Source organism: Castor canadensis, chromosome 5, assembly GCF_047511655.1.
Source record: "Castor canadensis chromosome 5, mCasCan1.hap1v2, whole genome shotgun sequence".
NCBI classification, from domain to species: domain Eukaryota; kingdom Metazoa; phylum Chordata; class Mammalia; order Rodentia; family Castoridae; genus Castor; species Castor canadensis.
The window spans coordinates 173,977,816-173,993,685 of NC_133390.1; the positions used below are offsets into that span (position 1 = coordinate 173,977,816).

The following is a 15,870-nucleotide window of genomic DNA, read 5'->3' on the forward strand; positions in this document are numbered from 1 at the left end:
AGGACCCCAAGAATTGTCAGCCCATCTCTCAAGTCCTTCGGTAAGAGTTCAGCCATATGCCTGGCCTTCTGTAACCGCAACCCTCTGGGGAAGGTGTGGCCCTGATAGAGCAGAGTGACACATATGTTCTCTGAGTCTGTTCTAGGCACCCAGGCATTTGTAACATGTATACCGAATGTTCACTCTGTGGAAGTTTGCATGTCCCCAAACTTCCTTGTTCTGGAACAGGGCCAGGGATCCCTGAATCCATCACTAGATGCTCTTTGTTTACTTAGCCATCCCAATAATCATGAAAGGCAGGCACTATGGACCATAGTATAGCAGAGGAACCAGGCTCAGAATCAAAGCAACCTGCTGAATTCAAAAGCCAGTGGCTGTCAGAACCGAGGTGTGACGCTCTGTCTCTGTGGTGTCAGGGCTCACAGTGAGGTTTTGTCGGTAATGTCCCCACCACAGGAAATCAGGAGAAGGTCTAACAAGTCTTTTTTTGTACAAAGGAGGCATTGGTACCTGAAGCCACACGTAATTATGACCACAGTCTGCTCATATTTGGGGAAAGATGACGACATCATTGCCAAACACTCGCTATGTGTCAGGTGCTATGCAATGGTCAGTTTTTGGTTTTTCCTAACAACGTTGTGAGATAACATAATCCTATTCACAGGTGAGAAAATAGGGGCTCAGGGTGGAGAGGTAACTTGTCCAGGGCTGCACAGTGCAAGCTCTCGGGTCTTGTTGTGTAAGACCTGTCACCTAGAAGAACCACCAGGTTATCTGCCTCACCCTCTCACTCCACAGAGGAGGAAAAAGAAAGGCAAACAGGAAGTGATGTGCAAAGCCCCAGAGTGAGTGGCCACCCAATTAACCCAGACCATCAGGGATGTTTAGTTCTGGTAATTGGGTTTTTAAGTCTTAGTTTTGAAAAGGCCATGTAACTAGAAATTCATTTCCTCAAGGGTTGTTTGGTATCTATTTTATATTAAGAATTACTTCAGCAATCAGGACAATTAAACCAAAATCACTAATGCTACCCACCCACAGCCTGTTCTGGGAAAAAGTCCACTTCTGAGTTTGTAACTATAGACTTATAAACTTTAAGAACAGTTTGTTTAAAAGCTTCTACATTACAAGAAAGAGAGAAGAGAAAGAAGGAAAAGAGGCTAGGGCTAGTTATCCGTGAAAATATCTTTCCTGGTGTTTTCCTTTTGTATTTTTCAAAATGCCTACAAAGCTGATTTTTTTTTTAATCAGCACCTTTCTAATTGAAAGAAAAGAAAGCAAAGGTCCTCACTACATTTCCTACTAGAACACCATCTCCCCTACAAGAAGGGAGGAGGATTCTCCCATGTGTAGAACGTCACACAGACCAGCACAAAAACCTTAGTGTAGAGAAAAGGACAGCTTTTCCTTCTGATTGGTTGTGAGAGGGAAATACAAGATTCAGATGATTTGATTCTCTTAACTTCATTATTTTAAATAATCTACTTAATATAAAACGTTGAATAATGGTTCAAGAGACAATGAGTCTGAATAAGCGAATTTCCACTGTTAGGGAGGTGAACATCAAGTTGTCCTGACTATCACTTGCAACGGGAAGAACTTGAACTTCAAAGAGACTATGCGCCTTACAGATTGAAAACGTTGAAGAAGTATCCAGGCAACAGCTTTCCCAACTGGACAGCACAAACAAATAAAGCAGGTGACACAGAGTACAGAGGAAGTAAGTGACACAGGGCACAGCAGCTGTTCATTGGCTACTTTTGTGCTCCTTGCTGTGTTAGGAGGTCTTGCTGGCAGTGTTTCATTTAGTCATCGTTGTTTATATGACATGTGTACCATTATTACTTGCATTTTACCCTTCAGGAAGCTGAGGTTCATAGAGATGAACTGGAACTCTAAATCTGATCTGACCCCATTCCTAACTTCTATCAGTTTTCCTCAACACCATCCTCTATTGTTGGTAAAAGACTTTAAAATACACAGTGGTACTTAGTTAGGGAGAAAGGATTGGAACAGAATGTTGACTGACATGTCCCAAAGTTTTCATGAATGATTGGAGTTTGTGTTCTGGGAAGAATCTAGGAGGAAGATTTCTGTACAACAGGAAACAAACTGAAAGGAGGCTCAGAGATCCAGCTGGATTCCCAGCCACAGCATAAAACTGACCCCATATGACATCTGGATTTGCCATGTGCTTTGTGTGGTAGCCAAATAGCATGTGTGTTTCAGTGAAGTTACAAAATCACATTTTTCCAGCTTTATGAATTTCTGCTCTGTCACCCCTAATTTCTTTCCTTTTCTTTGGTGGTACTGATATTTGAACTCAGGCTCTCATGCTTGCCCGGCAGGTGCTCTACACTTGAGTCACACTTTCAGCCCTTTTCACTTCAGTAATTTTTTGGATGGGGTCTTGTGTTTTTTGTCCAGGTTGATCTCAGACCAGTCTATCTACTTATGCCTTCTTGCAGTTGTTAGGATGACAGGTGGGCACCACCACACTTGACTGTCATCTGTAACTTCTTGCTCATCTTTTGGCCATATTTAAACCAGGCAAGCATTGTGAACATGGATGGTGGCAGGTTTGCTCAGCACTGAAGAATAAGGAGGCTTTTGGAATACCTTCTGTACTTTCATTTGGTGGAGGGAGAGGGAGTCAGACTGTGGCTTGCTTGACTTTGCTGCATTTGCCCAGGTGCTGACCTGGCAGAGACTGATTCTGTGTGGTTGGGGAGAAGAGAAGACAAGCCCCAAGGTGATACATTTCACCAGGGTGAGAGTGCTCAGAGGAAACCAGAAGGGTGCAGTCTCATCAAGCATTTCAGAAGAACAATGAAACTACAAAACGCCGCAACCCTTTGTCATAGACCCCAGTTGTTCAAAGGGTGAAAATTTTGACTGGTTCATTTTCTTTTCTTCCCCACGAAACACCTGTTTATAACATGATAGGCATTTCATTTGTCCTAGGAGAACACTAGAAATCCTCAACTCAATAGCACGTTGGCTCATGAAGAAGGAAGACGGAAGAAGGAAGAAGGAAGAAGGAGGAAGGAGGAAGAAGGAAGGAGGAGGAGAAGAAGAAGAAAAGGAGGAGGAGGAGGAAGAAGAAGAAACTGCTGTCCATGTTTGGTTGACTACAAGAACTGGTTCATCAGAAAAAATTTCTAAAGTCACGCCAGCCCCAAGGGCTCTGCCCACCTTGGGACTCAGACTGACCTTTTTCCGAAACAGCTTCCCCAAGGGCAGAGAGGAGGTTCCTGACTTCTCCTTGCCACCTTCCTTTGTTGTGTCACTGGCTGTGGCAGATAGTGCATGACCTGGTGGGCTGCAGCCTTTAGGACTCTTGGGTGTCACTTGGGTCTCCTGGGGTGTGAAGTTGCCTTTATCTGATCTGAGGTTGGCTGAAGTAGTAGATGTCGTTTCAGTACCCTATAGATTTAAAAAAATGAAAAAAAAATGATTTCACAATTCAAAGTGAAAGATCTCTTTTTTTAAGGTAAATAAGGGCTGGGGTCATGCATCGTGTTAATATTTCTCTATAATTTTCTGTGTTCTCCACATTTCTACAGTGAATATGAGTTTGTGATAAAATCATGGGAAAGGTCGAGACATTTTCCTTTGGGATAAAAAATAGAGAAGTGGTATTACTGCTGTTTATATAAGCAACTCAAGGAGCCAAGGTGATGGGAAGAAGTGTTTCACTGTGAGAACGCAGAGTTTTTACCAAGGTCATTGGTCTCCAAATGGTTTTGATCCTGTTCCCCTCAGGAAAACGTTTTGAACGTGAACTCCCAATGCATCTCTCACAAACGTGCATTGTTTTGCTAACCCAAATTGGGAACTAAGTGAAGATAAAGATAATTGGAATAGAAGACCATTTTGGAGACCGCCGATCTCAGCTAGAAAGCCAACATGAGGCAGCTGGACAGGAACTTGGTGAAGGTCCTGAACAGGAAGACGGTCCAGAATCCCACAGCTTCAATTTCAGATGCAGCCACCATGCTCCACAATGAAAACTTCTTCAAATGTTATTATTTCACCCCTGTTCCCTCCCTCCTTCCTGCACATACTCATCTTCCCTGAACCCTTCCTGTCTCTCTCTCTCTCCAGGTGGCTGTGCTGAAGTACAATTCTAAGACACCAGCTTTCTCTGGTGAGGTGGCGTCCAGTCCTACACTCTGTCTCTCCCTGTCGTTGGATAAGAATCACAGTCACAACTTATCTGGACACGAGTGAATAGTGGCTCCAAACTTTCAACACTGGGTTTACCTGACCTCATCTTTCCATGCTTATTATCTTCAACTTATGACTTTTGTTTTCGGGACTTATCACTTAATCCCTTTAAATTCCTAGGGCTGTTATATCTCTATTTTCTGACTAAATTAAAAAAAAAAATCTGGCAGTGAAAATGGGGTGTGGACAAATTCAGGAAATTTTATAGTATTTTTGGTGCTGGAAAAAGTCTTAAAGATCATCTGGTCAGTACTTGGATTTTTATGTAATAAAATCGAGGACCCTGACCTGCTTCCCACTAAACCAGACCTGTGGGGCACAGCCTGGGCTCCCATCTGGACTTCCTGCCCTGTCTACCCTCTTCACAAACAGCATAGCACCTCTCAAAGAGTGCTGGCAGTGAAGGCATGAATTTCACTCTCTGATGCAAGACACTTCTTCCTGCCAAGATTTTGGTACTAAGAGGGAATTGTTTATTGAGCAGATTCTAAGATTGAATCATGATAAAGGACTAATGTGTAGCAGTAGCTTATAACAACCCTAATTCCACTGAAAAGCGTGCAAAACTCCAGCATGCTGCATCTTATAGGCAGTGAAGTTAAAAGGCTGAGTTTATGAACCTTATGAGGTTCTGCGTTAAGAATGCACTTGGCACTATTTTAGCCCTAAAAAAGTGATTAAAGGGGACTGGTTCAAAGGGAACCTCCTCCTTCCCTCAACCAAATCACTAAGTTTCATTTTCTTTGTTCATTTAATCATAAAGCTTGCACTGAGCTGCGATGTGTACTAAGTGCTGGGGGTCCATGGTCCCATGGACTGAATATCACCAAAGAAATCACAAATAAATACAAAAAAAAAACCCCCACAAAAACAAAAAACAAACCAAAACCCTGATAAATTGTACTAATTGGGGAGGGGATTTGGTGCTAACAAAAAACAACCCCCCTGTCCACCAGAAAAACGTAAAGTAGAGAATTGGATCTACATGTGACAATCAGCTTTATTGGGACAAGGTGGCTGCATTGAGCAGAGGGTGACTGAAAATGAATCACAAGGAGCAGTTGCTCTAAGCCCTGTGTTAAGAGGACCTGCGGCAAAGCATGTTGGGACCTGGAGGGAGGCAGACAGAGCAAGGAGTGGTTAAGCTTGGCTAACTGCCCAATATCCACTTCCTCTTTTCCTTGGTGGACCCCCATTAACCTTGGGGTGCATTATAGATGGAGCCTGCCTCATTTCTTGAGCCACTCCACTAGCGCTTTTTTTTGTTTTCTTTTATTTTTGTGTTCATTTTTATTGTTTTTTGTTGTTTTGTTTTGGCGGTACTGGGGTTTGAACTCAGTGCCTCATGCTTGCTAGGCAGGTGCTCTTACCTCTTGAGCCACTCCACCAGCCCTGCCTCATCTCTAAAAAAGGGTTCCAGTTGGTTTCAGTCAATCATCAGTCCTGCCCAGGGCATTCTATATAGAGGCTCCATCACTTTGTGACTCTATGCAGTCTTTAACTCCTTTTACTTGGATTTTCAACTTCCCACAATGGAGATTTGCTCAGCTCATCGCCTGTCATTCAGAGTCACACGGAGGTCATAAAAAGGCACCTCCAGGTTCCCAATTGCTAGGATTTCTTGGGGACAGCTCCAGTTACCTGATGTGTACCATGCTTGGTGTTTCACCATTCAGTCTTCTCTCTCTCTCTCTCTCACTAAGTGCCCTTGGGGCATTATGGGCTCTTTAAGACATAATTTCCAACTTTAAATTTTGATTTAAGAACAAAAGCTAGTGGTGCCAGATGCTGTTCTAAGTACCCAAATGTTCCAGCAGCCCTGTGAGGATGGAGCTGGTTATTACATCTACTTTGCAGACAGGGAAATTTAGGAACTTGGTGGTGGAGTAACTTGCCCATGGTCACTGATGAAGGCATAGAGTTGACAATGAAATCCAGGGAATCTGGTTCCCAAGCACAAGGATAGTATTGAATCTGCACTACACTGTTTCTAATGAAGCAAGGTCTTCCCATTCCAGGCTATTCTACTCATCAACGGATGGAAATGTGTTTGACACCATTCTCAGCAAAGGCCCTTTGCCCCCAAGGTGGGGAGAATTGGGGTGACAATGCCCTTGCTCTTGGGAGGGGTTATAAAAAGAGTAGATATTTACATGGTCTGTGTATATCTAATGGATCACAGAATTTAAAGAGATACACGGTGTAGCTATTAAAATTCCACTGGGGAGGAGTGATTCAGGTAAAGAGGGGTCTAAAAACTTTAGTGTGGGCAGCTGATGGTGAAAGACACATCTACACAGGACTCTGCACTGAGAAATGGCCACTCTTATTTTTCGTATTGGAAGATACGAAGACGACCTTGGAAAGTATTACAAAGGTATGCCTATGTTGTATTTACAGTAACATAACTTCAAAGTTAAGTTGAATATGTGTGCGTGTGTCCCCTCTGCTAGACTTCAAGCCCTTTGGTGTTAAGGTCATTGTCACTATTACATCCCTTCCTACTTTCTCTCAGGCCCAGTACCTGGTGCAAAACAGATAACAATTAACTAACAAATTAACTCAAAAAATAAGTGAAAGAGACTACCACCCTCCCACGCCCTTCTTCCTGACTATAGAGCTCTACTCAGAGCAATGTTTGTCTTCTCATTCTTTGCCCATCCCTCTTCTCGTTTCCCAAAGAAATCCCCAAATGGTGTTCTGCCAGCACTAGGCAACTGAATATTCTTTGAGTTATGGAAGATACTGCAAAAAAAATCTAACCATGTTTCTGAGGCAACCTCATGACAAGGATTACCATATTTAGCATATAAAATGAGAATTACACAATACCCCATTGCACTTGAATGTCAGCTCAGCAAAGAATAATTTTTATAAAACTTTTATAAATTTTTATAACATAAGTATGTTCCAAATATTGCATGGGACATGCTTATATTGACACTAACATGATTTCTTGTTTATCTGAAATTTGAAGCTAACTGGGTATTTTTTATTCTATCTGGTGACTCTACTCATGAAATTCTTGTGTGTTGGATTTGGGGATTTCAGAGCAAATGACCCTACCTTCTTAATAAGTTGCCACTTTTGGGCATGGGGCATGGGACGTGTTAGTAACATGTAAACATTACAAGAACCCCAAACAATGAATGTACGGCAGAGCTTATGAATCACATGGACCAGCTGCTAAGAAAAACTTGAGTTACCTTCTTGAGATGTGGTCATTTGAGTACAAAGAGGCACATTTCTGGGCACGGCAAAAACATTTTAAAGCCATGGCTGGCCTCAAGTGCCTGTTGTCACTGAACATCGAGGACACGTGACAAAGTTTAATTCTGAGGCATTGCATGTGATTGAGCCAAGAAACAAAGATTCAGACTCAGCAAAGGAAAGCTGACGTTCTTACCATTTATAACAGTGACATTGTTGCATTTATTAATTCCAGCCTTCCCCATTTTTTTTTAACTAAGAAAGTTCTTTTTGCAGGAAGAAAATTAAGATGGAAAAATAAACCCTATAGTTAACTGCAGTTGGTAACTATGACATTTTATTTTTTTACAACAAAACCAGAAGGTAGTGTTTTACCCTTGAATTTCTTGGATTTCCGCTTTTATCCCTTTTATAGTCTCATGGTGAGGGGTTCACCCTTCCCACAGTCATTTAATAAGGGTCACTGGTAGGATCTGGCTCCTCATTTTAATGACACTATTTTCCTCCCCGTGAGGACAACATAATAATCAAAAGATGAAAAGAAATAAACTGTCCTAGGTGTAGAGGTGAAAGTCAATAAGCTCTATCAACTGACATATAAATGAGAAATGAGGATTTTGGGGGTCATTCCCTTACTTTAATTTACATCTCCACCAGAAACACACTGGATACAACTCAGGGCAAGACCCTGAAACCCATGTGTCTGTATTGCAGACTGCAGAAAAGATACTTCCTGTACATCTTTCCAGATGGGATCAAGATCCCATCCTCCCCCCAAATGTACCTTGGTAGCAGGAGGTAGACCAATGATTTTGGGAGGCCTTAGAAATAATCACATTAGCCTTGGGTGGTCCACTTATGGGTGGAAAGAGATACTGCAGATGGGGAAGTTTACAGTGTATAAAATGATTGCCACAAAGAAATGCACATCCAGGGTGCGTTCCTGTGCTCCCGGCCTCACAAACGCGCCAACCAAACTCCTTTGTATGAGGTCTAGGATGATTTCACTAGCAGTTACTAAACTCTCCCACTTACCAAAGTGGCTATACCACTTTGTAAAGTTCCCTCCACCATCACAGTAGCTACTATTCCCCTGTATTCTCTCTTTGGTAACAAAATAAGCCTGCATGAAATTTGAAGGTGACCTCATAACATTGCTTATGGAAATACAGATTCAGCTCAAGAACTTTCTACAGAGCTTCTATTTGCAGCACAATCCTGAGGTTATAATAGCCAGCTGGGGGAAGTTTTTAAATAAGGTCATTCAACTTGGGGGAGAATGGTTGATATTTTAAACAAATTTCCAAGCCTGTGGACCCAATTCAGGAATCCCTTTAATTGATGGTTTCAGACACACAATAGCATCTTCTGAATGTCAGAAGAACGGTTCTCCAAAAATGACCTCATGTCTTAACTTCCTCACCACAAGGACAATGACTTGCTCTGCTTTCATTCATTGTTTTCTTCAGCCTGGGCTTTTATCGGGGTTCAGTAAAAGCTTAGCTGACACTGGGGTTAGATGGAACAGACCGCAAAGAGACAAAACTGTTATTCTGAGATTAGAACAGTGTTTCCCAGAGTGCAGGCAGCATACCACTGCTGGACCAGAGATGCCTTACGGTTGTTCAGAAATACGTAAGGCATTCAAAGAGTGAGAATACGCCCCTTTCCCGACCCTCACATCGTCTGTCCTGCAGCATTCAAGAAAAGGTTCAGTCTGTGCTGCTGGCTCAATATTCTCTATCCTTGGCCAATTACTTTTAATAAAGCCAGGAAGGACACTGGATTCAGAGCTCAGCCCAAATGAGGCAGTGAGAATGCTGCTGTTCTATTAGCCGTGTTAATGGTTATCTTTCTCTCATGAAGAATGATTTTTCTTTTAAAGGTATACTTAAATAGGAAATGATGAATTTCAACCTAACAATTCAATTGGTTAATAGCGTATCTAGAAACTGGTGAGGGTGATATGCAACTGACCAACATTTGGGAAACACTAGATCAGAATAAATTTAGAACCCTGGTCCGCACTTGGAAGAATGCAGTCTGAGAGGTTTATAACCATGGGGACTTAAGTCCCTCAAATTGAGTCATATGGTCTTTAATTCTCTTTTACTGATCACAGCCACCATGGCTCAGACTTCAGTGAATCAGAGCGTGGGCCAGGATGCCTGGGCATCGGGGTACCAGTGTGGAGGACCAGGGTCCTTCTTCTTCCTAGTATAGCTAGATACAGACCTTATGCCTAAAAAATTTCCTAAAGGTAAGTCCCAGCCTGGGGCTGTCCAGGTGCTTTTTCTTGCTGCCTTTGGCCTGGATCTCTGTCATCTTCTGACCAGCTTGTCCATCACAGACACCTTCAGCTTTGGATGCCTTTTGGGCAACAGCAGATGCAGCTTAGAATTTTGCTTTTAAACAAACCCATTTTTCTGTTGTTCTAAAGTATATTAATTGTTGCTATATTACTCCACCTCCTAACCACAAGACACTATCGTTTAAAAATTCTTAAAGATGATTTGCTAAACAGCATATTCATGGTCAGTTTCAGGTACACATTGATTTTCAACAGGTGACTTATTTAAAGACTCAGTTATGACCCAGATTAACACATCTTGAAAAATCCGCCATACCAAACCCAAACAACTCACTTTTGTCTCTGTTTGCTAACAGCTATTGTTTTTTTTTTTTTTTTTTTACTACAGGACATTTAAGCTCTGTCACTTAAAACATTCAAATGAAAAATTATAAAACAAAAAGATAACAGAATAATCCCTACTTAATTAGCTTTAAATACCTAACTATAAAAGAAGGAGAAAAATACCCACTGACAAATGATTTACTTTTGTGTCCTGATTTAGTTTTGCTGTGGCTAAATACTGTTGCCCAATGGTTTTCATTCTCAAACCTAGTTCCTTTGGTCCACTATTGGAAACCTGTGGAAGCAGTATCACCCACCAAAATTTTGATTGACTTCTAGATGGTCAGATCTCCCGGGCAAAGGAAGTTTCTAGTGTGAACTAGCTCACTGAGCTCAAAGGAGAGTGCGGGGAGAGACTGGAACTGAAATAGCCCAGTTACAACCACTAAAAATGGTTGACTCAAGTTACAAATGGTTGGAGATTTTTGCATGGGGCATGGAGTATGCTAAAAATCACCCAGGCCAAATGAGACTTTTCAAAAGCTCTCTTAGAACTTCAGTAGAAAAACATGTCAGAAAGGCAAGGAATGACAACAGGTTTTCAGGAGAGAGGTCTATTTCTGGGTGTCATGGCCAATCTACATTCAAAAGCCCTCATCTATGATCCAGGTCACTAGCAGGGATCTCTCAGCCTGCTGGGGGGAACAAAGCTTTTATCAGCGAATTGTGTTCAGTTGTGACAACATCTGGGTTGTGGGTTCTGTTTAGCATGACCAGCTAAAGAGAATGGGGCTGCATTCAATCACTTGGGAAGCCATCCAACATCCTCCACAGTTAAAGACCCCATTGCTGACTACGGGAGTTCATACAATTATAAAACACAGAACCAAAAGAGACATTTTGACCCAACCATTCACTGAGCTTGACCTTAGCTGACTTGTAACAAATGAATAATTTTAAGGAACATACATGCAAATGACTTGAAAAGATATTTTTCAATGAGAAAAGAAAATTCTAGAGGAACAAATCAATACACTACATTTGCAATCACACACGTGTGATTTTGAGAAAAGAGATCACCTGCAGTTGAACAGAGCTCTACAGCTTACAAGGCATCATTACATGGTCATGTGATCCTGAGGTCTTGGGAGAGAGAAGTTTTATTGTCCCAATTTTACAGATGTGGAGATTTGGGTTCAGAAAAGTTGGGATCACACGGCTATCAAATCATGGAGCTGGACTTAAATATAGGTCTTCTGAGACAAACTCTAGGATGCTTTTTTCACAACTTAGCTCCTTTGAATGTAAGTAGCAGATGTATGGTGCTGGCTAAGCCATTTATTTGGTCCCCTTGTTTTTTAAAGCATTTCTAGTTATCAAAAGGATCCAAGCCATTTATCTGTCTCTGAGTTAAACTTCCTCATGGTTTATGTGAAATTGAAACCATGTGTCCCACTAGAGGCAATCAGTCCTGTCTAGTGTAAGCGGAAAACCTCTCTAAGAAAACAGTTGTTTCAAGCCAAATTTATTTCGAGGGGAACAGTCTGAATTTCTAGGAAGACAATGAAAAATCCAGCCTGATCAGGGTGTCCTGGCTTTTCCACATGGGCCTTCACTGGCATGTGTCCTTGGCAACGATTTTATTTCAAAATCTCTACCTCTGTAGTAGAGATTTATCTTTGTTTCAAATTACGTGAAAGCAAAGAATGCCTTGAAAAGAAAAAACAGTAGCAACTTTCTCCTACTTTAGTCCTTAAAATTTTTTTTACTATATTCTCTGGGTTTCTCTACACACAATAAAAACTTAAGGTGATGAGATAATTATTAGTATTCTGCTCTTATTTTATGTAAAAAATTGTGATGTTATTTGATGTTATTGTGATGTTATTTAGCAGAATTGGCACAGCTTTCAAGTTTCCCACTAAATTTTTCATTAAGATAGCGTTAACCTACAAGAAATATTTTACAGACAATCCAATGGCACTATGAAATTGCTAATTATATATGTATATATGTCTGTATATGTAGCATATAGATATATACGATACATCGTTCAGGAAACAGGCAGATACAAATTTAAACCCAACTCTAACACAAACTGAACACATACATACTTCAAGCTACTTACCACATCTTCTGGATCTTTTTTTGTCTCAGCTTTGTTAGGTGAAACCTTAAAAGTTTGAGAAAGCCAAATATTAAAAACCTTTGTTCTTTAAGGTGATTTTTTATTTCACAGATACACAATTCTTCAGGGTGGTTCAGTTTACTACACAACTTTTAGTTGGTAGAAACCCAAGGACCTCTGGGTACTATAAAGTTAACAAAGTTAATATTTTATAATGAAATGAATCAGATCTTACACTGTCACCAAGAGTTTGACCAAAATCAAAGTTATTTTCTGGAAGGCCACAGACTTCCCATATCAATTCTACTGCAAACACAGAGCAACCCTTTAGAGTTTGTAGCACATTCTGTTGACTTTTTGTCATTTTATCCTTTGAAGTTAATCTTGATCTTGCAGGTGGTACAAACACGTTTGGGGCTGGTTAACTATGAATTCATTCATTCAGCAATCTTGAGTGTCTGGCTTGTACCAGGCCATGGCTTTTGTCAGAGATGGGCAAGCAATGCAAAGGCCTGGTCCCTTCCCCCAGCCAGTTTATGGTGGTAGACTTAGACCAGACATGATAGAAAATGATTTCTGCAGTGCTTTGTTTGCCATTTGAGTGGCAAAGTTGCTTTGATAGGTGGACAACTGAAGGCAGTGTTTTCCAATAACTTTTATGATCAATGACCATGAGACATTCAAATGCAAAAGAATTTGATTACTATCTATCTCATGTTCACAGTTTGGGCACCCACTGTTCCTACCATGGCTCTAATTCTGAGGGCTCACTCAGGGAAAGCCCGATAAACACAATTCCTAGGAGGCACATTTACATGGTTGCAATTGCACTGCAATATAACTCATTCAAATATGCATTATGCTTTTAGCACACCTCGGGGCAATCAAACTGGGAGTGAAAAGAAAGGAAACTGCTTACCAGAGTCTTAAAGAAACTCATGATGGAACTATTCTCTGCTATGTCTGTTGTCTGGGAGTCCTCCTTTGCAATTCCCCGTCCCTCTGGGTCCCCAGGGCCTGAGCAATTCCAAATTTCCGTTTGTTGTCCTTCTGTCTCCTTGCCGTCAACTACGTCCTGGGAGCAAAACAGAGTTTTCACAGTTGCAACTTGTTGAATGTGGACTCTGAAAGTCATATTTTTGCTTCTCACCCCTTTCTCCCTTCCCCCTTAATTCCAGTCATACTTCTTCTGCCCACGGGCCTGCAGAACAAAGAGGAGTTTCTGGGAGTCCTTCTCTTCTCCCTTCCCCCATCCAACATATTCAGCATTTGCAGTTGGTTGAGGGACATTGCTTGGAGCCAGAGGGAAATAAACACAGCAGTGCATGTTACATTGCAAACAAAAGCCCTCTTCTCTCAGTCCTGCGAAGAGGCTGCAAGAGATGCCAGCGTTTTCTGTCCTTGTGCCTCTAATCATTGGTACGTCATGCACAGAGATGGCTCTATTTGATTTCCCACAATTGCTGCAGTAGTGAAACATTTCAACCTAAACGAACACCACAGCAAGCACTTCAAAGGAACTATTCTGCCTTGGGGATCTGGGAGTTTAGTGGTGCCAGGGCTGTTATGGGTATGGATTTTCTCCTCTGACTGGCCCAGCAGGGCAGTATGCATTCTGGCTCTGTCTTCCTTGCCCCATGTCCACCACGGTCACTCTAGGCCAAGACACTGACATCTGTCCACCTCATGACTGCTGTGGTCCCCTGCCCTGTCTGCCTGGGCTCTGGGCAGCATCATTCCATCTGTCACTGAACACACCCCATGCCCCACTCCCTGCCACCCTCCAGTGGTCGCCCATGGTTTGGAGTCAGGCCCAAGCTCTGACACAGGCTGTCTAATGTCTTCCACGGTGTGGTGTACGCCAAAGCCTCCCACTTCTGTCTCTCCCTTTTCTTTCTGGCCAATGTTCTTGGAGTTTCTTAAACATACTGCAAATTATTTTCAAACACATAGCTCTCTGTCTGGAACATTTTGCCCTTCTGTGTGCCTGTAGGCAATATACATTCATCCCTGACCACCCAGCTAAAGCTCCTCTCCCTCCCCCGTTATCATCTCTGCCATAGTCCCTTGTCCTTTTCCACCTTCAATGTCACAGCATCTTGCTTAATATTTGGATCAATATTGGTCCCTGCCCTCACATCCCCACCAGATGGTAGACTCCATAAAAGCAGGGATTGTAACTATTTTCTTCCTCATGTATCAGGGATAGTGAAGCCCACAGACGACGTGTAATAAATATGTAATCATTTGACCGTGCGATAGATGAATGGAGTAAGTGAAAACTTTGTATGAATGGGATGAGGCTCTCTTCAATTTGCTTTTCTCATGTAATGAAACAGCAGGGATCTCGCCCCTGCCCACTGTGTCTCTGCCATTGTTCAGTTGTGCCATTATTTATTGTCTAGTCTCCTTAACGGCGGGCATTGCGGTGCTTATAGCATTATATTAGGGTTGTAAGCAGTGTTCTTGCAGACACTCCACACTTTTATTTTCAATCCCTTGTGTATATCTCTATTTTTGGGGGGCAAATTACCCAAAGTGAAATTTCTGGGTCAGAAAGCATGCAGATTTTATACCTTGGTAAGTTTTCTTGCAAAAATGAAGCTTTCACTAAGGCATATTTCCTGCAGGTGGGTCTGAACATTTGTCTGGTGCATCAGAGGGGCAGCAGGGGATACCTGGACATGTCCAGAGCAGGCAGGGCAGCCCTGGGGGTTGGGGACTGAGAGGTGGGCACAATGAGGAGGGCTGGCTTGACCCTCACCTTCCGGCCTGGGCGTCCTCTCCCTTTGTCACTGTCCCTTCCACCCCCCAACTGTCCCCCAGTGTCCTTTCCTTCATCCCAAGGCGTTGGGGTTTTAACCTCCACAGGTCATCGCTCCATCACCATTGCTGCCAGCTCCCTGACTTAAAAAAGAATGGAAGGCAACCCTTTTGTTTACACATGGGGATTTCTAATAACACCCAGTGTGAAACTGCAAGAAGCCCACAGAAGACTTGGCTCTTCTTCTTTGACTACTTCCACCAGTAGTAGTGGTGGAATGGAGGGTGGAATACAGTGGCATTGCTCCTAGACTCCCATATTTTAAACTTTTTCTTCTGAAATTGGTAGTTTCTAGAAACCCAGTATAAACTGATGTAGATCGACTATCCCAACCACTGGAAAGCAGCTGATCTAAAATAATAACTATTTATCAAGCATTACTCCACCCTCTCTTTTGTAAGCTTATATAATTTGGGAAAGCTCTCTAATCATTTTTTTTTTCTTCCAGCAGTACGGGGGTTTGAACTTGGGCTTTGCACTTGTTAGGCAGGTGCTCTTCCTCTTGAGCCATCCCTCCAACTCTTTTTGCTGTGGCTATTTGGAGATCGGGTCTTGCTTTTTGCCCAGGCAGCCTGGACTAAGTGAGATCTTTCTATTTTACACTTGCTGCCTTAGCTGGGATGACAGGCATGCACCACCACCATGCCCAGGAGGCTCACAAACTTTTGTTGCCAGGGCTGGCCTGGAAACAGAATTCTCCCAATCTCCACCTCCTGCGTAGCTTGGGATGAGAGGCATGTGCCACTGTGCCCAGCTATTGGTTGAGATGGGTTTTTTTTTTTTGCAAATTTTTACCCCATTCCAGGGTTGGCCTTGAACTGTAATCCTCCAATCTTGGCTTCC

At 42.3% G+C, this 15,870-nt stretch overlaps 1 protein-coding gene across 3 annotated transcripts in view; it reads right to left on the minus strand.

The window, feature by feature from the left end:
• The window catches only part of Bcas1 (brain enriched myelin associated protein 1), an 84,810-nt gene that overhangs the window by 34,595 nt on the left and 34,345 nt on the right, over window positions 1-15,870 (minus strand). For all 3 annotated transcript variants that reach the window (XM_074074999.1, XM_074075000.1, XM_074075001.1), the window contains exons 5-8: window positions 13,123-13,278; window positions 12,204-12,248; window positions 9,676-9,810; window positions 3,214-3,426 (exon numbers count right to left, since the gene is read on the minus strand). In XM_074074999.1, coding sequence (XP_073931100.1) covers window positions 3,214-3,426; window positions 9,676-9,810; window positions 12,204-12,248; window positions 13,123-13,278 — 549 coding nt within the window. The remainder of the gene's footprint in view (window positions 1-3,213; window positions 3,427-9,675; window positions 9,811-12,203; window positions 12,249-13,122; window positions 13,279-15,870) is intronic.